Source organism: Bubalus bubalis, chromosome 18 (assembly GCF_019923935.1).
Source record: "Bubalus bubalis isolate 160015118507 breed Murrah chromosome 18, NDDB_SH_1, whole genome shotgun sequence".
In the NCBI taxonomy this organism is placed as follows: domain Eukaryota; kingdom Metazoa; phylum Chordata; class Mammalia; order Artiodactyla; family Bovidae; genus Bubalus; species Bubalus bubalis.
In genome coordinates, this window is record NC_059174.1 from 37,958,127 (window position 1) to 37,983,646 (window position 25,520).

A 25,520-nucleotide genomic window follows, 5' to 3' on the forward strand; every position below is an offset into this window, starting at 1 on the left:
AGATTCTGTGATCACGAGGCCCTGTTAGGTAGGCAGCTCGAAGCCCTCTTTATCATTGGGCTTGATTTCTATTTTCTTTACAGAAACCTCAGAGGATCTGGGAAAGAACATCTTACCCTCTGCGAGCACAGAACACAGTGGAGATTTGAAACCTTCTCCTGTGGACTCGGGCTCTGTGAGAGAAGACTCAGGCTTCCTGTGCTGGAAGAAGGGGTGCAACCAGGTTTTCAAAACTTCCGCCACCCTCCAGACACACTTCAATGAGGTTCACGCCAAGAGGCCTCAGCTGCCAGTGTCAGATCGCCATGTGTACAAGTACCGCTGCAACCAGTGCAGTCTGGCTTTCAAGACGGTGGAGAAGCTGCAGCTCCACTCTCAGTACCACGTGATCAGAGCTGCCACCATGTGCTGTCTTTGCCAGCGCAGCTTCCGAACTTTCCAGGCTCTGAAAAAACACCTTGAGACAAGCCACCTGGAGTTGAGTGAGGCCGACATCCAGCAGCTTTATGGTGGCCTTCTGGCCAATGGGGACCTCCTGGCAATGGGGGACCCCACCCTGGCCGAGGACCACACCATAATTGTGGAGGAAGACAAGGAGGAAGAGAGTGACTTGGAGGATAAACAGAGCCCGACGGGCAGTGACTCTGGGTCGGTACAAGAGGACTCGGGCTCTGAGCCAAAGAGAGCCCTACCTTTCCGCAAAGGCCCCAACTTCACCATGGAAAAATTCCTGGACCCTTCTCGCCCTTACAAGTGCACCGTCTGCAAGGAATCTTTCACTCAAAAGAACATCCTGCTCGTGCACTACAATTCTGTCTCCCACCTACACAAGTTAAAGAGAGCCCTTCAAGAGTCGGCCACCGGTCAGCCAGAACCCACCAGCAGCCCTGACAACAAACCTTTTAAGTGCAACACTTGCAACGTGGCCTACAGCCAGAGTTCCACCCTGGAGATCCATATGCGCTCTGTGCTGCATCAGACCAAGGCCCGGGCAGCCAAGCTGGAGGCTGCTAGCAGCAGCAGCAATGGCACTGGGGGCAGCAGCACAGCCCCCTTGAGCTCCTCCACCCCGAGTCCTGTGAGCACCAGTGGCAGTAACACCTTTACCACCACCAACCCGAGCAGTGCTGGCATCGCTGCGAGCTCCAGCTTATTGAGTCAAGTGCCCGCTGAAAGTGTAGGAATGCCACCCCTGGGGAATCCCATCAGTGCCAACATTGCATCCCCTGCAGAGCCCAAGGAAGCCAACCGGAAGAAGCTGGCAGACATGATTGCATCCAGGCAGCAGCAGCAGCAGCAGCAACAACAACAACAACAAGCACAGACACTGGCCCAGGCCCAGGCCCAAGTTCAAGCTCATCTGCAGCAGGAGCTGCAGCAGCAGGCAGCTCTGATCCAGTCCCAGCTGTTCAACCCCACCCTTCTGCCTCACTTCCCCATGACCACCGAGACCCTGCTCCAGCTGCAGCAACAGCAGCATCTTCTCTTCCCCTTCTACATCCCCAGTGCCGAATTCCAGCTCAACCCGGAGGTGAGCTTGCCGGTGACCAGTGGGGCTCTAACGCTGACCGGGACGGGCCCAGGCCTGCTGGAAGACCTGAAGGCCCAGGTTCAGATCCCACAGCAGGGCCACCAGCAGATGCTGCAGCAGCAGCAGCAGAGCCAGCTCCCTGTGCCCCAGAGTCACCCTGCTCTCCTACAGCCCAGCCAGCACACTGAAAAGAAAAACAAACTGGTCATCAAAGAGAAGGAGAAAGAAAGCCAGAGAGAGAGGGATGGTGCTGAGGGGGGAGAGATCAACTCGGGACCAAAGGAATCACTGCCCGATGCCTTGAAGGCCAAAGAGAAGAAAGAACTGGCCCCGGGGGTTAGTTCTGAGCCCTCCATGCTCCCTCCACGCATTGCCTCGGATGCCAGAGGGAATGCTACCAAGGCCTTGCTGGAGAACTTTGGTTTTGAGCTGGTCATCCAGTACAACGAGAACAAGCAGAAGGTGCAGAAGAAGAATGGGAAGATGGAGCAGGGCGAGAACCCAGAGAAGCTCGAGTGTGACTCCTGCGGCAAGCTGTTTTCTAACATCTTGATTTTAAAGAGTCATCAAGAGCACGTTCATCAAAATTACTTTCCATTTAAACAGCTAGAGAGATTTGCCAAACAGTACCGTGAGCACTACGACAAGCTGTACCCCCTGAGGCCTCAGACCCCTGAGCCGCCACCCCCGCCTCCACCCCCGCTGCCAGCAGCGCCGCCCCAGCCAGCATCCACCCCAGCCATCCCCACGTCGGCCCCACCCATCACTTCACCTACGATTGCCCCGGCCCAGCCGTCCGTGCCACTCACCCAGCTCTCCATGCCCATGGAGCTGCCCATCTTCTCGCCACTCATGATGCAGACGATGCCGCTGCAGACATTGCCGGCTCAGCTGCCCCCTCAGCTTGGACCCGTGGAGCCTCTGCCCGCGGACCTGGCCCAGCTGTACCAGCATCAGCTCAATCCAAGTCTGCTCCAGCAGCAGAATAAGCGGCCTCGTACCAGGATCACGGATGACCAGCTCCGAGTCCTGCGGCAGTATTTTGACATTAACAACTCCCCCAGTGAAGAGCAGATCAAAGAGATGGCAGACAAGTCCGGGTTGCCCCAGAAAGTGATCAAGCACTGGTTCAGAAACACGCTCTTCAAAGAGCGGCAGCGGAACAAGGACTCCCCTTACAACTTCAGCAATCCTCCCATCACCAGCCTGGAGGAACTCAAGATTGACTCTCGGCCCCCTTCGCCAGAACCTCAGAAGCAGGAGTACTGGGGGAGCAAGAGGTCTTCGAGAACAAGGTTTACCGACTATCAGCTGAGGGTCCTGCAGGACTTCTTTGATGCCAACGCTTACCCAAAGGACGATGAATTTGAGCAACTCTCTAATTTACTGAACCTTCCAACCCGAGTCATAGTGGTCTGGTTTCAAAACGCCCGACAGAAGGCCAGGAAAAATTATGAGAATCAGGGAGAGGGCAAAGACGGAGAGCGGCGTGAGCTTACAAATGATAGGTATATTCGAACGAGCAACTTGAACTACCAGTGCAAGAAATGCAGCCTGGTGTTCCAGCGCATCTTTGATCTCATCAAGCACCAGAAGAAGCTGTGTTACAAGGATGAAGATGAGGAAGGGCAGGATGACAGCCAGAATGAGGACTCCATGGATGCCATGGAAATTCTGACACCCACCAGTTCCTCCTGCAGCACCCCAATGCCCTCCCAGGCTTACAGCACCCCAGCACCTGCAGCCAGTACAGCATCCTCTGCGTTCTTGCAGCTTCCATCAGAGGCCGATGAGCTGGCCACCTTCAGTGCAAAACCAGAGGTGAGTGATGAAAAACCAAAGCAGGCTGAACCTCCCAGTGCACAGCCGAACCAAACCCAAGATAAGCAAGGACAACCAAAGGCAGAGCTGCAGCAGCAAGACCAGCCCGAACAGAAGATGAGCACTGCCCAGCAGAAGCTCCCACAGCTGACGTCCCCCGCACCGGTACCGACGCAGCCTCCTCCACAAGCGCCCCCACCTCAGTGCCCCTTGCCCCAGTCAAGCCCCAGCCCCTCCCAGCTCTCCCACCTACCCCTCAAGCCCCTCCATACGTCAACTCCTCAGCCGCTGGCCAACCTACCTCCTCAGCTAATCCCCTACCAGTGTGATCAGTGCAAGTTGGCCTTCCCATCATTTGAGCACTGGCAGGAGCATCAGCAGCTTCACTTCCTGAGTGCACAGAACCAGTTCATCCACCCCCAGTTCTTGGACAGGTCACTGGATATGCCTTTCATGCTGTTTGACCCTAGTAACCCACTGCTGGCAAGCCAGCTGCTCTCTGGGGCCATACCTCAGATTCCTGCAAGCTCAGCCACTTCCCCTTCAACTCCCACCTCCACGATGAACACTCTGAAGAGGAAGCTGGAGGAAAAGGCCAGTGCAAGCCCTGGAGAAAATGACAGTGGGACAGGGGGAGAAGAACCTCAGAGAGACAAGCGTCTGAGGACAACTATCACACCAGAACAGCTAGAAATTCTCTACCAAAAGTATCTCTTGGACTCCAATCCAACTCGAAAGATGTTGGATCACATCGCGCATGAGGTGGGCTTGAAGAAACGTGTAGTCCAAGTCTGGTTTCAGAACACCCGGGCCCGGGAAAGGAAAGGACAGTTCCGGGCGGTGGGCCCAGCGCAGGCCCACAGGAGGTGCCCTTTCTGCAGAGCACTCTTCAAAGCCAAGACGGCCCTGGAGGCTCATATCCGGTCCCGTCATTGGCATGAAGCCAAGAGAGCTGGCTACAACCTAACTCTGTCTGCAATGCTCTTAGACTGTGATGGGGGACTGCAGATGAAGGGAGATATTTTTGATGGAACTAGCTTTTCCCACCTACCCCCAAGCAGCAGTGATGGCCAAGGTGTTCCCCTCTCACCTGTGAGCAAAACCATGGAGTTGTCTCCCAGGACTCTTCTGAGCCCTTCTTCCATCAAGGTGGAAGGCATGGAAGATTTTGAAAGCCCCTCCATGTCCTCAGTTAATCTAAACTTTGACCAGACTAAGCTGGACAACGATGACTGTTCCTCAGTCAACACAGCGATCACAGATACCACTACTGGAGACGAGGGCAATGCAGATAATGATAGTGCGACGGGAATAGCAACTGAAACCAAATCCTCCTCTGCGCCCAGTGAAGGGTTGACCAAAGCGGCCATGATGGCAATGTCTGAGTATGAAGATCGGTTGTCATCTGGCCTGGTCAGCCCAGCTCCCAGCTTTTACAGCAAGGAATATGACAATGAAGGTACCGTGGACTACAGTGAAACCTCAAGCCTTGCAGACCCCTGCTCTCCAAGCCCTGGTGTGAGCGGGTCAGCAGGCAAATCTGGAGACAGTGGGGATCGGCCCGGGCAGAAACGTTTTCGCACTCAAATGACCAATCTGCAGCTGAAGGTCCTCAAGTCATGCTTCAATGACTACCGGACACCCACCATGCTGGAGTGTGAAGTCCTGGGCAATGACATTGGACTGCCAAAGAGAGTTGTTCAGGTCTGGTTCCAGAACGCCCGGGCAAAAGAAAAGAAGTCCAAGTTAAGCATGGCCAAGCATTTTGGTATAAACCAAACGAGTTACGAGGGACCCAAAACAGAGTGCACTTTGTGTGGCATCAAGTACAGCGCTCGGCTGTCTGTACGTGACCATATCTTTTCCCAACAGCATATCTCCAAAGTTAAAGACACCATTGGAAGCCAGCTGGACAAGGAGAAAGAATACTTTGACCCAGCCACTGTACGTCAGCTGATGGCTCAACAAGAGCTGGACCGGATTAAAAAGGCCAATGAGGTCCTTGGACTAGCAGCTCAGCAGCAAGGGATGTTCGACAACGCCCCTCTGCAGGCTCTCAACCTTCCTACAGCATACCCGGCGCTCCAGGGCATTCCTCCTGTGTTGCTCCCCGGCCTCAACAGCCCCTCCCTTCCAGGCTTCACTCCATCCAACACAGGTGGGTTCTGCTCTCAATGATTCTCCCAGTAGTAAAGAGCCACCACACAAAACCTGAGTGCTGGGCAGGTGGGAGGCTCCACATTCCTAGTTCTCTAACTGCAACAGAATTTCAGGTCCCTTCCATTGAGTCGCCCTAGAGCTGTGATGTACATGACCCTTCCACTTCCAAGAATGGGGACCCTGGAGTTCGAATGATCTCCTGAAACCATACTCCTGCCTGGTGTTCAGCACAGACCAGGGTGTATGCTGTGGGCATGAACTGGAGGGTTCTGGTGTACTAGATCCTGGGGTGTTTTTGAGACAGCAGTTTCCATTATGGACCCTTCCATTCAGTTTTTGTGGAAATGCAGATCGCATCTAGAAATCTATTGAAAATATAAAACATTTGAACATCCTAGCTAATTCTGGGTTGTGCCCTCTGGAAACAGATTCAAGAGAGTTTAAATAAACTGTTTGCTGTCCCCTGAGGTCCTGCCTCCTGTTTCAGAGACCTGCTCTGGCAGGAGAGATGCTACCAGGAAGTAGCTCTCACAAGGTGGAGGCTTACTCCTGGGGTTCCCTTTGAGTCAGAAACACAGTGGTGTGTTAGTTTGGGGTTTTGGCTGCACCATGTGGCATGTGGGATCGTAGTTCCCTGTCTAGGGACTGAACCCACACGCCCTGCAGTGGAAGCATGGAGTCTTAACCACTGGACCGCCCTCTAGTTTCTAATTAGACTACCTCTATACTGGAATGCATTGACCAGGAACTTGAATCGGGCAACGTGGTTCTGAATTATGATGTGTTTTATAGTCGTCTGAACTGAAAATGTTTATTTTTAGGGGTGTTCAATCACCTCTTCATTTCCTTCTGCCCATTTCCCTTTCTAATGCAGAGTCACATACTTGGTACTCATTTTTCTACCTCATAGGGAGTTCCACAGTTCTTCCTGTGTGCCTCTCTTATTCCTCCTCCTCCTCATTCCTCACCTGTCTTCTCTGGATCCAGCTGTCTTTCCTAAATAGGACCCTCACCTCTAGGATCCTGTGAGGCTTAGCATGAGTTAGTAAGTCCCCCACAGCCTGTATTGACCAGTGCACATTCACCAAAGCAGAGCCCCTCAGTGTGCCTCCTTCAAAATGTCCCAGTTCCCAGGGGCTCTAGTGGTTCAGCTGCTTCCCAGAGCGGCCCTGCTTTCTGGTTGAATTAAATCCAAGTTTATAATTTTGGCAGTGGTTTTACAGGACATGAAGCTACCTCATTCCTGATCCCACTTTCTTATCCTAAGAGAAGAAAGCATTCAGAGGTAGAAGTCGCTGCTTACCTGGGTTGACAAGTAGTGTCACAGGATGCTAAGAGTCAGCTAGATAGAGTCACCAGGAAACAGGCGATGGGAAGTGGCTGAGTACTGAACTACTCCCGCAGCCTGGGACCTTGGCAGAGGGGCTTGGGAAGGCCCAACATTTCATAGTAATGAGAAAGAATTAGAATGTCTGATCTGTTCCCCTTGTTTTACAGATGAGAAAACTGAGGCCCAGAGAGGTCAAGACCATTCAGCAAGCTAGGGCAGGAGCCAGAGCTCCCGCCCAGGCCTCCAGGCTCCCAGTGCTATGTACTGTACTCCTTCCACAGCACCCAGTAGGAGCCAGTCAGTCAACGGGTATATGCTTAGTGCTCCTCAGGTTCTGATCACTTACAGTGGACTCCAGGTAGGAAGATATGCTCTTAATCATTCAAGGCAGCCAGGCATGCCCCAGTTACCACCACCGACTGAACCACAGCTCCCAGGAGTACTGCATCTGGAATTAGGAAAGAAAGGAGTATGTCAGGCCCAATGGTAAGCTCCTTCCATGACCTTCCATTTCTTCCCCACACCCATCTACTGTGGAAAGCCGAGGTTCCAAGCATCACATGGCAGACGTGTCAGCCATAGTCCACACCGCGTCAGGAGTGGACTCAGCCACTCCAGGAGTGCATGACTCAGCCTCAGGGGGGTGAAGTGGCTTGTTTGGTTCTGACCTTACAGATGAGAAAAGCCACAGGATTATTGTGAGAATGTGCTGAGCTACTTTACTGAGTGAACATGCCTAGTGCAGAGCCTGGTAATTAGCAGAGGTTCAGTACATGTTCCTTAAAATTGAATCTCTTTTGTCTTGTCAGTTCTTCTCTGGGAGCCTGATGCCATAGGGACAGGGCAATCAGGAGGCATTTCTTCTCTGCCCTGCTGAGCACCTGGCTCTGGCTGCAGCTCCAACCTAAAACCTAGAGCAAGCGTGTTGCCTCGAAGTAGACAGAGCCATGTCCCAAGTGTGAAATTCATTATCTGGTCTGTCCCTGCCTTATTTGTGCTACCTTAACTAACTAACCTTTACTGGGTTTTTCTAGTGAGACACATCTTTTCCTCTGATTTTGGTCCCTTAACTGCATTCAGGAAACTGGATGACTTAATCTCAGCTGTCCCTTTCTGTAATTTTAGAAGTGTCAGTTAATGATGTCATGTGATGCTGAGGGAAGCATCCTCCTCCCTGTCCCGAAGTTAATGCATGTTTTTTTCTGCGTGGTAACTGGAGGCAACCTTGTTCTCCTCACCTGAAATTTGAGGGTTTTTAATGCAGTGTGATAGCCCAGGGAACTGTATACCACTGGAGCCAGAAATCAACATTGTCTTCACCTGGGTCTGGCCTTGGGGAATGTTTACTCTCATGAAGACAGTGACTTCTTTGGAACCCCCCCCCGCCCCAACTTTCTTGCTGAAGGTGGTCCGGATGAAGAGAAGGGATGCCTGCTGTCTAGTGTCTGGGATGCGGTCAGTGCTGTCCTCCAGCACTTCGCTAGTCTACATGAACCAGCAGCAGCCTTCCATCACCCTGGAACAGAAGAGTCAAACCAGGAGATGACTAAGGGTCAGGGAGGATGGCAATCTCTGGGCCTGATGAAGGCTTTGCAGGTGTGGTAGATTAGGCCTGAGTGTGACTGAGAATGCAGCTCTACCCTACATGGGCCTAGTGCCATGGCCTGCCACCCATAAGCAGTGGAGCCTAGGTTGTGATGTGTCAGGAACTGCTGGTGCCAGCACTTTGGGTTGTTCCATTTCTGACATTGCTTTTCCCTCATTCTGTGTCTGGTTTCCAAACCTTCCTGTCAACCAAGTAGGGGCAGGAGAAGAAAATGCTCATTTTTCCACTGGACTCCAGAGTCCTACTCCTAGATGGTCATATTTTTCAACAGATTTGTTAAAGCAGGCCAGCTGAGTCAAAGCAGTGGCTCTGTTTACCTTGAATGGATGGATTGTTTTCATTTCTTCCCCGCCCTCCTCCTCTCTCTGCCTCCTAACATGTCCATTCAGTGGCATCAGTGGAGGTCAGAGGCACATGTGTAGAGCCTGTTGTGTTTATTCATGTGGTCTTGGTGCCTAACTGGGTTCCTTGCTTTTGTTCTCTTCTCCATACTGTACGTACTGTATTACTTCTACAGGGATTTTGTTGAATGCCATTGGTTCAAATGGGTCCCAGCTGGCAACAGCTAGTCTGAGGGCCTCCAGACTAATTGCCTTGGGTAGAGTGAATGGAAAGGCTTCCCTGGTGGCTCAGTCATAAAGAATCTGCCTGCCAATGCAGGAGACGCAGGTTCGATCCCTGGGTCTGGAAGATCCCCTGGATAAGGAAATGGCAACCCACTCCAGTATTCTGGCCTGGGAAATCCCATGAACAAAGGAACTTGGTGGGCTACAGTCCATGGGGTTGCAAAGAATCAGACACAACTTAGCAGCTAAACAACAGAGTGAATGGTAGCTGGGAGCGTGGCAAAGAAAATATGACCCAGTGGGATGGGTATGGCACACTGGGCAGGAAGGTGTTAGGAGTTGTTTCGCTAATAGGGACAGTATGGGAGTTAACCCAGGGTGGGGTCCGGTTTAAAATACAGGTTGGCCAACCCTGGGCCTGCTGAGAAAGCTCTGCTGAAAACGTTAAATCAACAGAGAGGATCCTTTAAGTTCAAGCTCTGAGCTCTTAGACCCTGTGCCAGTGACACAGATGAAACCTCCTGAGCAAAACCTCCCAAGCTTCAGCCTCGCCACCCAGACTGACATATGACTTCTGTCTCCATTCCTTTCAGCTTTAACGTCTCCTAAACCGAACTTGATGGGTCTGCCCAGCACAACAGTTCCTTCCCCTGGCCTCCCCACATCTGGATTACCAAATAAACCGTCCTCAGCATCGCTGAGCTCCCCAACCCCAGCACAAGCCACCATGGCGATGGCCCCTCAGCCAGCCCCCCAACCCCAGCAGCAGCAGCCACAGGTGCAGCCGCCGCCGCCAGCAGCCCAGCCACCACCTGCACCACAGCTCCCGCCGCAGCAGCAGCCTCAGCAGCGCAAGGACAAAGATGGTGAGAAGGTCAAGGAGAAGGAGAAGGCACACAAAGGGAAAGGGGAACCCCTGCCTGTCCCCAAGAAGGAGAAAGGAGAGGCCCCCACGGTGGCCGCAGCCACACTCTCAGCGCCACTGCCCGCCATGGAGTATGCGGTGGACCCCGCGCAGCTGCAGGCCCTGCAGGCGGCCTTGACTTCAGACCCCACGGCATTGCTCACGAGCCAGTTCCTCCCTTACTTTGTACCAGGCTTCTCTCCTTACTACGCCCCCCAGATCCCCGGCGCCCTGCAGAGCGGGTACCTGCAGCCGATGTATGGCATGGAAGGCCTGTTCCCCTACAGCCCTGCGCTATCGCAGGCCCTGATGGGGCTGTCCCCGGGCTCCCTGCTGCAGCAGTACCAGCAATACCAGCAGAGTCTGCAGGAGGCCCTCCAGCAGCAGCAGCAACGGCAACTACAGCAGCAGCAGCAAAAAGTGCAGCAGCAGCAGCCCAAAGCAAGCCAAACCCCAGTCCCCCCGGGGGCTGCTTCCCCAGACAAAGACCCTGCCAAAGAATCCCCCAAACCAGAAGAGCAGAAAAACGCACCCCGTGAGGTGTCCCCCCTCCTGCCGAAACCCCCCGAAGAGCCAGAAGCAGAAAGCAAAAGTGCGGACTCCCTCTCCGACCCCTTCATTGTTCCAAAGGTGCAGTACAAGTTGGTCTGCCGCAAGTGCCAGGCGGGCTTCGGTGACGAGGAGGCGGCGAGGAGCCACCTGAAGTCCCTCTGCTTCTTCGGCCAGTCTGTGGTGAACCTGCAAGAGATGGTGCTTCACGTCCCCACGGGCGGCGGCGGCGGTGGCAGCGGCGGCGGCGGCGGTGGCGGCTCGTACCACTGCCTGGCGTGCGAGAGCGCGCTGTGTGGGGAGGAAGCTCTGAGTCAACATCTCGAGTCGGCCTTGCACAAACACAGAACAATCACGAGAGCAGCAAGAAACGCCAAAGAGCACCCTAGTTTATTACCTCACTCTGCCTGCTTCCCCGATCCTAGCACCGCATCTACCTCGCAGTCTGCCGCTCACTCAAACGACAGCCCCCCTCCCCCGTCGGCCGCCGCCCCCTCCTCGTCCTCCGCTTCCCCCCACGCCTCCAGGAAGTCTTGGCCGCAAGTGGTCTCCCGGGCTTCGGCCGCGAAGCCCCCTTCTTTTCCTCCTCTCTCCTCATCTTCAACGGTTACCTCAAGTTCATGCAGCACCTCAGGGGTTCAGCCCTCGATGCCAACAGACGACTATTCGGAGGAGTCTGACACGGATCTCAGCCAAAAGTCCGACGGACCGGCGAGCCCGGTGGAGGGTCCCAAAGACCCCAGCTGCCCCAAGGACAGTGGTCTGACCAGTGTAGGAACGGACACCTTCAGATTGTAAGCTTTGAAGATGAACAATACACACAAATGAATTTAAATAAAAAAAATTAATAACAAACCAATTTCAAAAATAGACTAACTGCAATTCCAAAGCTTCTAACCAAAAAAAAAAAAAAAAAAAAAAAGGAAAAAAAAGAAAAAGCGTGGGTTGTTTTCCCATATACCTATCTATGCCGGTGATTTTACATTGTTGTCTTTTCTTTTTCTCTTTTAATATTAAAAAGAAAAAAACCCTTATCCCTGTTACATTGTGTCCTTTTGAAGGTACTATTGGTCTGGGAAACAGAAGTCCACAGGGCCTCCCTATGTCTTTGGAGCTTAAACCCCTTGTATATTTGCCCCTTTCCAATAAACGCCCCACGTTGATAGCACAGAGGAGCCCGGCATGCACTGTATGGGAAAGCAGTCCACCTGGTTACAGTTTTAAAAAATTTCTTGCTATCTTAGCATTCAGATACCAATGGCTTGCTAAAAGAAAAAAAGAAATGTAATGTCTTTTTATTCTCAGGTCAATCGCTCACACTTTGTTCTGTTTTCAGAATCATTGTTTTATATATATTATTTTTTGTTTTTGTTTTTTTTTTTTGGTTTGTTTTTATTTTCGTTCCAGAAAAGATTTTTTGTTTTGTTAATTTAAAAACGGGCAGAAAGTATTTGAGAAAAACAATGTGAACTGCTTTAGCTTTCTGGGGATTTTAAGGATAGCTTTTTTGCTGAAGCCAATTTCAAGGGGAAAAGTTAAGCACTCCCACTTTCAGAGAGAAAAAAAAAAAAGAAACCCACACAGAGTGTTGAGGACTTGTAGCTTAAAAAAAAATAAGTTTTAAAAACTGACTTTCTGTATTTATGATAGATATGACCATTTTCGGTGTTGAGTAGATTGTTGCATTGGAAATGAACTGAAGCAGTATGGTAGATTTAAAAGGAAAAAAAAAAAACCTTTTGTGTACATTTAGCTTTTTGTATGGTCCAGCTGACAGCTCCTCATTTGATGTTGTCTTGTTCATTCCTAGCAGATAGATTGCAATCCGTTGATTCGCCTAAGCTTTTCTCCCCTTTGCCCCTTAATTCCACTTTCTCTTTCCTCCTCCCACCCTATAATCTCCCATTAAGGTAGCTGCCTTCATTTCTTAGAAGGTAGCTGCAAAATTATTTTATAAAACTAAAGAAAGAATTTCAAAGGGTTCTAGGGGTCATTAGGATCCTCACAGATTATTTTTGGTTGGGGAGTTGAAACTTTTTAAAGGCATATAATTCTAGTTATCTACGTCTGTTAGCCTTGTACATTTAGTTTTTATTTATCCTTCTTTTGGTTTTTCTTTTCACCCGATTTTCCCCCTCCTTGTTTGGTAGATGCTTCAAATATTCTTTTCCTAAACTAAAGCATTCGTTTCGGTTTGTGTAATTGGGCTGTGTGCTTTTCTTTTCTAAAAAAGTTTTTGGTTAGGGGTTTGGTTTCTGTGTTTTTGTTTTGTTTTCTTTCCTCTCTCAGAAAAAGAAATTTCATGCTTTAAATAAAATCCAAAGACACACCCTTTCACTGCTGAGGCAGAAAAAAGGGAAAGGGTTCTTGTTACTTGAGAATTTGTTTCTGATTTAAACAAACAAGACTTAGTTTAATAAAAGAAAGAGTAAAACAAAAGATTCCCAGGTTGTTATGTGCTTCTTCTGCAAGCAGAGAGGCAACTGTTAATGAAATTCCATATACCAAAAGACACATTTTTCACTTCAAAGTTTTGTCCTTGTGTTAGGCAGTCTGAGCGGTGAGTGATCCAGAGCGCAGCCAACAAAGAAGCAGATAGCACTTGTACGTACAGAGAGCAAAAAAGGAACCGTGTGTGAGGCACTTGTGTTTATGTTAATATCCATATTCCTGTAACACGCAACACAACGCAACATACACCCTTTCTCATCTTACAAAAAAAAGCGGTCTGAACTTTGAAAGGAAAACTTTGTGCTGCTATAACGTAGATTTTGGAGACAAATAGATGCTTTGCTGTTTCACTTTCATAGCCAAACATCAACCGAAAGAATCTCCCCTTACCCCGAAAGTTGAAGTCCTTCTCCCTTTCATTCTCTTCCTTATGTTTCAAAAGGGAACTTTGAAGACTGTGAATGCAGGTTCCATCTGGTCACCTTTTGGGCTTCTTTCCCCAGTGCAGAAGCCACTCATCGACTTTGCAAAAAGACTGGAGCATTCCAAGATCTGAAAATGGATTTCTTTTTTTCTCTTTTTCTTTTTTAGCCGGGACTATTTTATTTTTATGAATTTGTTTTTAGTTTAATGAAAGAGTAGATCCTGAACTGTTGTATATATTTCTAACTAGGCTGATTGATGCACAGTGCAAATTCCTTTTTTAATTTTTTAAGTAGAAATACTAAAGAATACCATCTAACTATTCATACCAGTATCCAGTTGTAGCATAAGGTGTCAAAAACAAGTACGCAAAATATTTGCTGTTTTAGCAAGCTGTTTGACAAGAATTCTTGTATTTCTCCCTGTGTTTGAGATGAACATTTTTAAATTTTGAAGTTGTACAGTTTTGTTTTCCATTATTTTATCTTGTTTGTAACTCTATGAAATATATATATATTTTTTGCCATTTAACTGTTGTATGTTACTCTGTGTCTGTATCATATAGAAAAGGAAATTGTTTTTGTTTTTGGTTCTCTATGTGATACCAATTAACAATTTAATACTAGCTTTACCTATCAAATTCTGCTAGGTCTTTTCTGAAAACTTTGTTTTTAAATATGATAACTGCTTGGTAATAGTGCAATTTCTACCCCTTTTCCTCCCCCCTCAACTTTAAGTTCATTTCCTTGTAATTTTGCCACCTTCTCCCCAATGGCTTTTTTTTTTTTTTTTTTTGTCTGTTTGTTTTTTTTTTGAGCTACTATGCCATCCTCCCTCTGTGAGGCAGAGTGACTGTCAGTGTTTTGGTATGCCATGCCTCGACTTGTGGGTGTGTTTGGCAACAGCAAGGTGGTTGGGTAGAGTGGCTAAGCCTGCTTCTGCCCACCAGTGTTCCCCAGAGGGGTTATGTGAGTGTTTTAGCCTGGAGTGGGTTGCATGCTTAATGCTTTCCTCTACAACTGTACCACCCACGTGTATGTTCATTCAGAAAGAAAAAATAATAATTCTCCACATTAACCCAGAAGTAGCAAAGCAGTCAGTGATGGTGAAGCTTAGAGGTCAGACATGAGCTAGTTGATGTTTGTGGGCTGACATCCACCATGGCTGTGACCAGAATCATTTACAAAGCATGAATTCACTACAATGCTCAACTGTTTAGACTGGTCTCACTCAGAGAATTTACTCCTGTAGGTAGCTGAATAGGATATCTCAACTCACTTTTAAAATTAGTTCTTCACCTCCATTAACACTTCATATTTTGGTTGGTTGGTTTTTTTCTGACTTTCCACAGTGTGGGTTGGTGCTGGGCACCATTCAGTCACAGCACCAAATGTGCCCACAGAATGGGAGTTATTTCTTCCATCCTCCAAAAAGAAACTTAAGAAGGAAACACACACACACGGAAAAGTTTAATAAATCTAGGAAGTTTTTTTTTTTTAATTAAAAACTATTTAAAGATATGAATGTGGCCAAAGTTTTACACAATTGAAAATAAAGTAAAACAGACGGCATGTGTTTAAACCTGAGTTTATCAGGCATGGCAGGAAGTTGCAGGAGAGAGAGGCAGTGACCCAAGCCAGTGCACTTGATGTTCATGGACATATATTTTTTTTAAATAATAAATTAAATTAAAACATTTTAAATAGAAGCATAAGTTGAGTTGGTTGGTTGTTGGCGCTGAGATACTGCCCACTGTGAAACAAAGCTTTGACTAGTTTTTTTGTTTATTTACTTCCTTCGGGGGGGAGGGGGGCAAGTTTGGGTAGGAAAGAAAGCATACATGAACGTGACCCTGAGGTGAAGAGGTATATGAGCAGCCTTTGCAATGTACAAAAAAACAAAAAACAAAAAAACAAAAAAAAAATAGAGCAAGTGAAACCAAAAATGATGTTCTTGGTGTTTTTCTATAATGTAGTCTTGTTAGCTTTTTTGTTACTGTAACAATGCTGATCTCGAACTGTACCAAAATACATGGAGACTAACAGAACCACATGGAACTTTCAAACTGAAAAAAATTTGTCACAAAAACTTTGTTGTCATAGTTAAGTTGATTGTAGATGGTAATTGAATATACTCCTTTGAAAATATTTCATCAAGTATGTTTCCTGCTCATTGTGATACATTAAAAAAATATGAGCAAAAGTTCTTGTCTCTGTCACCAGATTTTGTGTGTGTGAGAGAGGTGGATGGCTGATCCTGAGGTTGTGTGAGCAAGGACACTTACTCCAGGGCACACGGCTCTTTGATATTTCTGAGTGTCCTTGTCTCTCCTGGCACTTATGAAGGTGCAGGAAGTGTTGGTGATGGAGCTGACTGACTAGCTTATTTCCTTGAGAAGGGTAAGCCTGACAGCTTGGATGATATTTGGCCCCAGAGAGTTCTAATAGCATTGATACTTTTAATTCACAGGTTTATATGCAAATTTTAGGTACCTGGGACAACAACAAGCAAGGAAGTTTTGCTGACAGCGAGGAAAAAGGTAAGATTAACTTCTCTGAAATGGGAATCAGATCCACTGTTTACAACGCAAGGATACAAAAAGTGAGTTGAATTAAATGAATGATTGACTACATTTACCTTTCCTAGCAAAGGGCTTTTAAACTCTGTTAGAGTAGAATTTGAAATAAGAACAGTCTTCAAAACAGCAATAGCACTAGTAATTCCTATATACAAGAGGAAATTTCGTCCTCTTATCAAAAACCCTCCCTTCCAGCAGAAAAGGTGTGAAATTCATTAATAAGGACTACATCCAAGATCAGACCCAAAGGCTCTTCCACCCATCTCTAATTTATAGCCAAAGCCCATAAATAAGTTACAGAACTCCAGCAGTAGGCCTGGATGGCACTGCAAAAGAGCTGTCTTCTTGCAAGGTTTGCACCATCTGTCCTCAGCCAACAAGGGTTTTTTTTCTACACCAGGAGTTGAACTATGAAACCTGCTTCTATTGGCTCAGACAGCCATTGTCTACCAAGTCTTTTTTCTTAGTTCCTACCACAGGCATTCAAGAAGCATCAGTGACCCTATTAACTCAACATCTCAAAGAATCCTACAGTGGGTACAGGCATCACTAGAAGCTGGTTCCCTCACTGGTAGCTGGAACCTCTGTGCCAAGCAGGTAGTGTCACTGTCCCTTAGGAAACCCTGCTTTTTCTCCAGGCACTGTACTTTCTCCTGGGTGTTCCTGCAGAGGCACGTGGCTTCCATCTTAGTACGTGTTCCAGGCACACAGTTAGGTCACTGATCTTTCTTCTGACCCCACAGAAAGGTACATACAGCATGATAAAAACTGTTCAAACCCAAAGCCACCTTTGCCTTCCTAGGCTATAATTATTTTAAGATATGACATGATCACACTGAAATGTTTTAAATGGAACTAGTTTTGCAGTGAGGTTTTTGCTGCTTCAGCTCTTTGCAGGAAGGTGACTACAATTCAAATTCTTAAATTTTTAATAAGAAAATAAGACAAAACCTTGGTGATGGTTAGGGCCTTTGTATCAGAAAAACCTCTAAGCACCTAAATTACATTAAGAGAGGGCTGGGTAAGGAGGGACTCCTCCTGTTACTAGAAAAGTTTTACACAAAAGGGAAAAGAGGTCTTCCAATCTGGCTTCAATATCATGCTCATGTGGATATTAATCTACTTGGCATTAACATTTTTCCCCCAGAAAATGTGAAATGGCAACATCTTAGAATGGCTGATATGTGTTAGTCGGGTAGCTGTTTCTAATTTTGCTTTAAAGAAATGTCTGTAGTGCCTAGCTCCTGTTATAGACTAATGATCTTACAAATCTCACTTTTAACAAGTTTAGAGTTTAAGTTACAAGAGCACAAGCAGTTTAAGAGTTGAGCTGAAGGATGAGAAGTTTGCACCTGCTGCTCTGCTCTGTATCCTTAATTACAGGACAGGCATGCCCGCTCAGTCTCTGTATATTACTGCTGGGTGCAGACCAGCAAGGCTCTGGCAAAAATTGCAAAATTAGTGCTCTCAGGGCCATTGAAGTAGCCAAAGCTTTCCATTACCTTTATTTCATAGCAAAGATGGTGGGTATCTTCCTTCCTTCTTTGTTCTCTTCTTTCTTCTTCTTCTTCTTTTTTTTTTTTTTTTTTTTCAGAGAGAGGCATATGTTTTTTAAATGTCTTAGCCAATTACCCTAGATTCCTCTCAAGCTATCTTCTGGAGTTTTTAAATTCCAGATACAAAAAAGTTGTTCTTTATCCTTTATGACTGTTTCATTTCTTATCTATATGGAACAAAGAGGCTGTTTAATCGAATTTACGGATCTCGTACTAATATAAGAATGAAAGCTTTCAGATAAACTGTTTTACTCTTGGGGCAAGATCCTCTGGCCTGAGAAATGAGTGCTAAGAAACAACAAAGCCCAGCGTATGAGAATGGCAGACACTCTCCGTCTCTGTAACACTGAAAGCTGCTTAGGACACTCACACTGCCTTGCCCTCCAGCACAGCCCCCTGGTGCATCATCACTGCCTCTTGACCCCCTCTGTAACCCTTTCTGTTAGCATGGCACTTAAAATACACTGTGAAGGTTTGCAAAATTACTTCCTGCTTATTCTTCAAAATGATCTATAAAGAAGGCAAAGTGGGTGACATCGATGCCAGGTGTTCAGGATGGTGAAGTAATGAGTGAGGGGAGAAGGCACTGACCATGTGTTCAGTCTCTGTCCGGTGTTCCTCCTCCCTCCACAGTTCGGAGAGAGGGGTTGAGAGAGCAGGAGTCAGTCTGACGGGCTTCACCACCGTGACCTGGACAGCATCACTTACTCCCTAATATGAGGATAAGGGTACCTGCTTCATAGGCTTCTTGTGAAGACTAGATAAGTTAATATCCATAAAATGCTTCAAACCCTGCCTGGTGCATACTTGGTGCTGAGTATCTGTTGCTCCTATCATTGTCAGTATTAACTCTCCACTTATTTGCTGTAGATCCCTTGGAATCACAGCTCTCTTAACTCTTGCTTTACTTCAAGAGTGGAGGGACTGCAATCCCATCAAGCCTTTGCTTGATGAATGTTTACAGCTGATATGTCCCTGTCTGTACATATCTCAGAGGGCACAGAGACTCTTCAGGGTGTTTCTGCCCATGAGTTGTACAGGAGGACTGTACTGAGTCTGTGCGTCATTCTCTCCATATCCAGCTTCTAGTGATTAATGTGGTCACAGAAAAGGATGGCTTATAATTGGCTTCTGTTTGCCAGAATAGGCATTCCTGCCTCGCCATGCTGGTGGGTCAACAGCTTAAATGTCTGGGGTTGTTACAGAGACAGACTAGAAGCAAAGGAATAGGTTGTCACAACTTGCCCACTGCCATTGCCTTTTTTGAGGTGGTTTGAATACACAGGTTGGGAGCAGTAGTATCTAAAATGAGATTGTAAGGGTAAATGAATTGTACATGAAACAAAACTGAAAAAGGAAAGCACCAAAGGAATGCAGCAAGATCTTTCCAGCCCAAAACACTGAAAGAGCTTTAAAAAAATACTATTATTCTAGTAACCAGCAAAATAAACATCAGGAAGAGGCATGGGAACAACTGAGTAAAAACTACACTAACACAGAGAAAAGGCTTGAGTAGGCTATTTCTTTGATAGCCTCTGCATATATGAACTCGGGGACACAGGTTTTAGGAGGCTATGGCTCTGTGAACTTTCTCCATTTTTAGTCAGAAACAGTGACGGTATTGGAAATAAGATTGCTGATATTGGTATGAGAGGGCTGGTAAAGGCTATGGTGGATGGCTGGTGAGCCATTTTTCCTTTTCTTTGAAGATCAGATCAGATCAGTCATTCAGTCGTGTCTGACTCTTTGCGACCCCATGAATCGCAGCATGCCAGGCCTCCCTGTCCATCACCAACTCCTGGAGTTCACTCAGACTCATGTCCATCGGGTCAGTGATGCCATCCAGCCATCTCATCCTCTGTCGTCCCCTTCTCCTCCTGCCCCCCAATCCCTCTCAGCATCAGAGTCTTTTCCAATGAGTCAACTCTTCGCATGAGGTGGCCGAAGTACTGGAGTTTCAGCTTTAGCATCATTCCTTCCAAAGAAATCCCAGGGCTGATCTCCTTCAGAATGGACTGGTTGGATTCTTTGAGGATAACAACATATAAATGAAGCTTTGGTATACTGCCTGTAGATAGGACACTATTATATAGTATCTGCTTTGATTTCTTTGTTATATGGTTCTAAGTTTGATTTTTGAGTAGTTTTCAAAGTCTGATTTGTAATCAGTTGAACTTATTTGTTTCTTTCAAATAGTGTAAAGATGGTGTTCCACTGTTGCCTGATTTGAATTGTTGCCAGTAGGAAATCTGCTGCCATCCTTATTTTTAATGTATTTTTTTTTCTCTAGATGAACCCTCTACAGGGCAGGAATAGACACAGACGTTGAGAATGGACTTGTGGACACAGGAGGGGAAGAAGAGGGTGAGATGAAGTGAGAGAGAGTAGCACTGACATATACACACTATCGTGTGTAAAAGAGACAGCTAAGTGGGAAGATTTTTCTCTGTACCGCTGGTTTCATCACATCATGTCCTGATGTGCTTTGGTGTAGTTTTAGTTATGTGGGATTTGTGGGAGCTTCATGCATCTGTGAAATACTACTTTTTGTCAAAATTGGAAATTCTTCAAACATTTTTCAAATCTTTTTTCCATCTCTTTCCCTCCTTCTCTCCTTCACCTTCAGGGATTCCAATTATATATGTATTAGGTCATTTGAAGTTAACTCATAGCTTACTGAGGCTCTGGTCTGGGGAGGTTACTTTTTCATCGGCAAGGTGTGGGGGCAGGGTACTCTTTACTCTGTGTGCTTCCCACCCCTCTATGGTGGCTCCTACAGGGAACAAATGTGCTTCATTTTTGATCTTTCATATCTAAACTTCAACTTCTGAACATATCAGTAACAATAATTGCTTTACTATCATCCTCAGCTAATCCTAAGATGTGTGTAAGTTCTAAGTTGGTTTGATTACTTTCCTCATTATGAATTGTGTTTTCTTGCCTCTTTACAAGACTAGTAATCTTTGATTGGATACCAGTTGTAAATTTTACCTTGTTGGGTGCTGGATATTTTTATATTCCTATAAACTTCCAGTTTGTTCTGGGATGCACTTATGGTATATAAAACAAGTTTGAGGGACTTCCCGGTGGTCCAGTGTCTAAGACTGTAAACTCCCATTGCAGGGGCCCAGGGTGGATCCCCCATCAGAGAGCTAGATCCCACATGCTGCAACTAAAGGTTTACACGCCACAACCAAAGATCCCACATGCCGCAACAAAGATCTATGATCCTCATGCTGCAACTAAGACCTGGCAGAGCCAAATAATTATTACAGAAAAACAAACCAGTCCGATCCCTTCAAATCTTACATGTAAGTTTTGTTGGGCAGGACCAGAACACTAATCAAGGGCTAATTATTCCCCATTACTGAAGAAGGATGCTTCTGAGATCTCTGCTCAAATGTTCCATGAACTTTTCCCCACCCTGTATGTGTACCAGGTGCTCTTCTCTCTTTTGAGCTGGTTCTTTCCCAACCTGAAGTAGTTTGCTAACATGCATGCATAATGAGGACCCAGTGAAGATCTCCAGAGCTCGCTTCTCTGGTACTCTGTCCTGCAAATTCTAGCTGCCTTGGTTTCCCCAGACTTCCCTTTCTCTCAGCTCAGGGCATCTGCTGGGTTCCACCTATGTTCCTCACCCTGTGTTGCAGGCTGGAAACTCTCTTAAGGTGGTAAGGTGAGATAATCAAAGGGCTTACCTTGTTTCTCCTCTCCCGGGGATCGCTGTTCTTCACTGTGTGATGTCCGGTGTCTCAAGAACCATTCTTTGATCTATTTTGTCTTTTTAGTTGTTTCAGCTGGGAAAGGTACATCTGGTTGCTACTGCTCCATCTCAGCTGAAAGCAGAAGTCAAGTTTAGTTTTTAGATAGTGTGTAAGAGTTCTGTGTAACTTTCTAAGTTGTTACCTTTGTTTATGAAGTTTCCCAAAAGGTCTGAATTAACTTAGGAGTCTGATCTCCCCAACAGACTTCCCTGGACATGATAGATGCTGACTCACTCTTAGAATCAAAGGTTGCAACTACTTTATCCTTTTGCTTAATTATGTGATGGGAGTTACAAGAAAGGTAGGTAAATGCATAATTGTAGCCACTTTTTACCTTGCCATAATGCCATGGAGAGTGGAAAAACCACTTCCTAGGTTTTGAAGTTGTAAGTCAGCCCATGGAGCAGAGGTATGACTGACAGTAGAAACACTATTTCTGCTCTTCCCCCTTGATATAAGGGTTATCACTATTCATAAAGTTATTTCCAGTCTTAGAAAAAAAAATCACTTTCATTTCAATGACATCCTTCACACAGATAATTTTTCAGGCTAACCAAATGTGGCTCAAGGAAATCCATTAATGTGGAAGTATGATTCGCACTCTGACATGAATTCATTGCACTAAGTAATACAGAAGAATGATAAAAATCAGGCTTCAGCAGACACTAGTCATTCTTGCTAAAGTCAAATCATGTTTTTGTTTACTGTTTTGACAGAAATTTGATCCTACTTAAATTGGGAATACAGTAATACATCCATGATAAATGAAAAGCTTCAAGTGTTAACTCATTACCTGCTTTTAAAAATTCAAGATTTGTTTCAGGGTACTTTTCCCACTATACTGATCTGCAGATCTGCTCCACTAACCAGTCCACCTTCAAAGCACACCCTATACTCTTCCCTCTATATTTAAAGGCTTAGCTAGTGTCATTCACTCCATGACATCTATGTTATCACATCTGTCCAGTCCCTTTTCTGACCCCTCACAGCAGCACATGCGTTTGTGTAGGTATAAATGTAGATGGCCTGCTATCCTACATTTACAATTTGAATGACCAACTAAATGAATTAAAGAATGAAGCAAAGGGTATTCATCCTCATCTTCATCCTCATTCTTCATCTTCATGGGAGGCAAGGTCTCAAATGAGTGAGTACAGATATTAATAGAATTTTATAAAATGAGGATGGAAAAATTCAAAATTTTTTCAGTTCCCAAACTTCCTGCAAAGTAAAGGGAGAGGGACATTTTTCAGCACAGAGAAATGGAAAATAGAAATCAATTTTTTTAAAAAAAATTAGGTTGGACAGGATAAAAACTATACTAGACAAATGGTTTTTCTAGGAGAGAAAATAATTGCAGTTAAAAAAACAGTCTAGGAATTTGGAAGTACTAGTTGAAACCCTTTGTATCTTTGTCTCCAAACTGAAGGGTGGTATTAAACAGTTGTTTGAAAGGAGTTACAAGGTTTTTTTTTTTTTTTAAGTAAATGCAAATGTTTATAGAATATTTGAAAGCTAGGCCTCACCCCAAACCTGGGGAAAAAAATCAGAATATAATCCTAATAGAGTTAGATAATTATGAAGTTTCAAATTTGTTTTCAGTTTTTGCTACCTGGTTTCTTTGGTTGATTCATTAGAAAAAAGATGCATAGAATATTTTTTATGATTTTTTATCTGTAAAAATCTCATACTAGTACAGATATTTCCATGTGTCATTCATGTATAAGTGCAACAGAAAGAAGTTGAGTACAGAAAAAAGAAATGCAGACTTCCAGAATTCCATTTAATGAGCTGAGCTATATAAGGCACCCCTCTAACTTTGAAGACTATTTTGTTATCAAAGAGCTAACCATGAGTGCTTGCTCAGTTGCCTCAGTCGTGTCCAGCTCTCTGTGACCCCATGGACTATAGCCCACCAGGCTCCTCTGTCCTTGGAATTCTCCAGGCAAGAATACTAGAGTGGGTTGCCGTTCCCTTCTCCAGGGGGTCTTCCATCAAAGAGCTATACAAATAAATATTCTCCCTTTCCCCAGGAGAAGGAGCAGGTCCAGAATGTTTCATGGATAACTTTTACCAAGTCATTAAGGCCAGTGCAGAGGCAATTTCAAAGCCACTAGAGAAGAATAATAGACTATAAAGATTTGGTGGGGGCTGGGGGGGGGGGGGGAGTGGAAACCTTTCACATAAGCTCCAAAATTAAAATTCCCAATCACATGAAAAATAAAATTTACAAAGATAATTAACAACTTAATAATCAGATGGATTTACTTAAAATCTAATGGCCTATGATATTAATGACTACTCTTTATGAAACAGAAACAGGTTAAGTATGACTGAAGAAAATAATCTAATTAAAAATCTTATATATGGGACTTGCCTGGTGGTCCAGTGGTTAAGACTCTGAACCCTTAATGTAGAGGGGGAGGGTTTGATCCCTGGTCAGGGAACTAAGATGCTACATGGTATGGCCAGAAAAAACAAAATCCTGTATGTGAAAAACAGAGTAACAGAATTTAATTCAATAATAAGTGATAATCAGTAATACAATGATATGGTCGTTCTCCAGAATGGAAAAATATTGTCAGATTGAAAGTGCACATGACATACCAAGAAAGATAAACGAACTAACCCCACACTAAGATGTACCCCAGTGAAATTACATGTACTCTGTAAGCTACTTTTCTCCCTGATGGCTTTTAAGATTTCCTCTTTACATTTGGCAAAGATAAAACAATTTGACTGTGAGAAGTTTGTTTTTTTTTTTTTAATCATTAAGAACAGGCACAGGAGACAATGGCGTATAGCCACAAGGTACTGAGAGAAAAGAACTAACAATGTAGGTTTCTATATCCTGCTAAACTATCATTCAAGAGTAAGGATAAAGAAATTCTAGAAAAATTGTAATGGAAGATAACTTAGAATCTCTCAAAATCACCCCATGAAAACAGAATGATTAGAATAACAAAACCAAAATCCATAAACACAGTATCTTCACAAACCCCAAATATGAGTAGAAAGGGACAAACCATCAAAGCTACATGCCCTGCATAGCATCAACAAGTATCTGAGAAGAGGAATCAGATTAGCCTGAGAAAAGGGAAACACTAAAATAGCCAACCAGTACTCATGAGAATGGCTAAAACAAGGAGAGGTTTTACATGTTCTCCTTATGGGGTCAGGGAGCTGGGGAGCAAGGCAAGGTAAGACCTGAAAGGGCTGCAATTAAAATGCCACATTTAGGAGAAACTAATCAAAAGGATTAAAAGTAAGCAAGACATGGATGGGCTTCCCTGGTGGCTCAGATGGTGAAGAATCTGCCTACAATGTGCAAAACCTGGGTTCGATCCCTGTGTTGGGAAGATGCCCTGGAGGAGGGTATGGTAACCCACTCTAGTATTCTTACCTAGATTTTCACCATGGACAGGGAAGCCTGGCGGGCTATGGTCCATGGGGTCGCAAAGAGTCAGACACTACTGAACAACTAAACAAAGCACACACAGCAAGACATGGTGAATAGGGAGTGTAAGGAGAAAGGAAGAAAGAGACAGAGAAAGCATATGGGAGAGAGCTAGCATAAGGGCAATTGAGAGTACCCACTGAATATTGAGGGAGTGATGTACTTGATTCAGCAGCACATATACTAAAATTAGAATGATACACAGGATGCCCACACTCATCACTTCTCATCAGCATAGTGTTGGAAGATATAGCCATAATAATCAAATAAGGAAAAGAAAATGTATCCAAATTGGAAAGGAGGAGGTAAAATTATCATTATATGTAGATGACATGATAATCTAATAGAAAACCCTAAACACTCTACACAAAAAATACTAGAACTGATAAATGAAATTTAGCAAGGTAGCAGGATATAAGATTAAGTACAAAAATCTGTTGGGTTACTTTATATTGATTATGAAATACCAAAAAGATCAAGTAAAAAAATGATCCCATTTAAAAATCACATCAAACCACACCGCCCCCAAGAAAAAAGATCCTAGGAATAAACCTAGCTAAGGAGGTGAAAGACGTATATACTGAGAAATAGAAAACAATGATAAAGGAAACTGAATATGATTCAAAGAAATGAAAGGATATCCTATGTTCTTGGAGTGGAGGAATTAATATTGTTAAATTGGCCATACTACCCAAAGCAATATACAAATTTAATGCAATCCCTATCAAATTACCCATGACATTTTCCACAGAACTTTAGAAAAAAATTCCACAGAATCTTAGAACAAATAATCCTAAAACTTATATGGAAGCAAAAAAAAGGTC

The 25,520-nt window shown here is 45.2% G+C and overlaps 1 protein-coding gene and 1 long non-coding RNA gene across 10 annotated transcripts in view; one reads left to right on the plus strand and one right to left on the minus strand.

Moving 5' to 3' along the window:
- Positions 1-19,284, plus strand: part of ZFHX3 (zinc finger homeobox 3) — a 288,156-nt gene extending 268,872 nt beyond the window's left edge. For 4 of the 6 annotated variants that reach the window (XM_044932121.2, XM_044932123.2, XM_044932120.2 and 1 more), the window contains 2 exons: positions 84-5,510; positions 9,608-15,543. In XM_044932121.2, the coding sequence (XP_044788056.2) occupies positions 84-5,510; positions 9,608-11,265 (7,085 nt within the window). In that variant the 3' untranslated portion in view covers positions 11,266-15,543. Of the gene's footprint in view, positions 1-83; positions 5,511-7,009; positions 7,200-9,607; positions 15,544-15,829 lie in introns of those variants that run through there. The other 2 variants (XM_044932122.2, XM_025268969.3) reach the window with 2 other exon arrangements.
- The window catches only part of LOC102400551, a 187,855-nt gene that overhangs the window by 12,501 nt on the left and 149,834 nt on the right, over positions 1-25,520 (minus strand). The window contains exons 3-5 of one of the 4 annotated variants that reach the window (XR_006546375.1): positions 21,174-21,311; positions 7,189-7,290; positions 2,422-2,560 (exon numbers count right to left, since the gene is read on the minus strand). This is a non-coding gene — a long non-coding RNA (uncharacterized LOC102400551). Of the gene's footprint in view, positions 1-2,421; positions 2,561-7,188; positions 7,291-19,389; positions 19,544-21,173; positions 21,312-25,520 lie in introns of those variants that run through there. The other 3 variants (XR_006546374.2, XR_006546376.2, XR_006546377.2) reach the window with 3 other exon arrangements.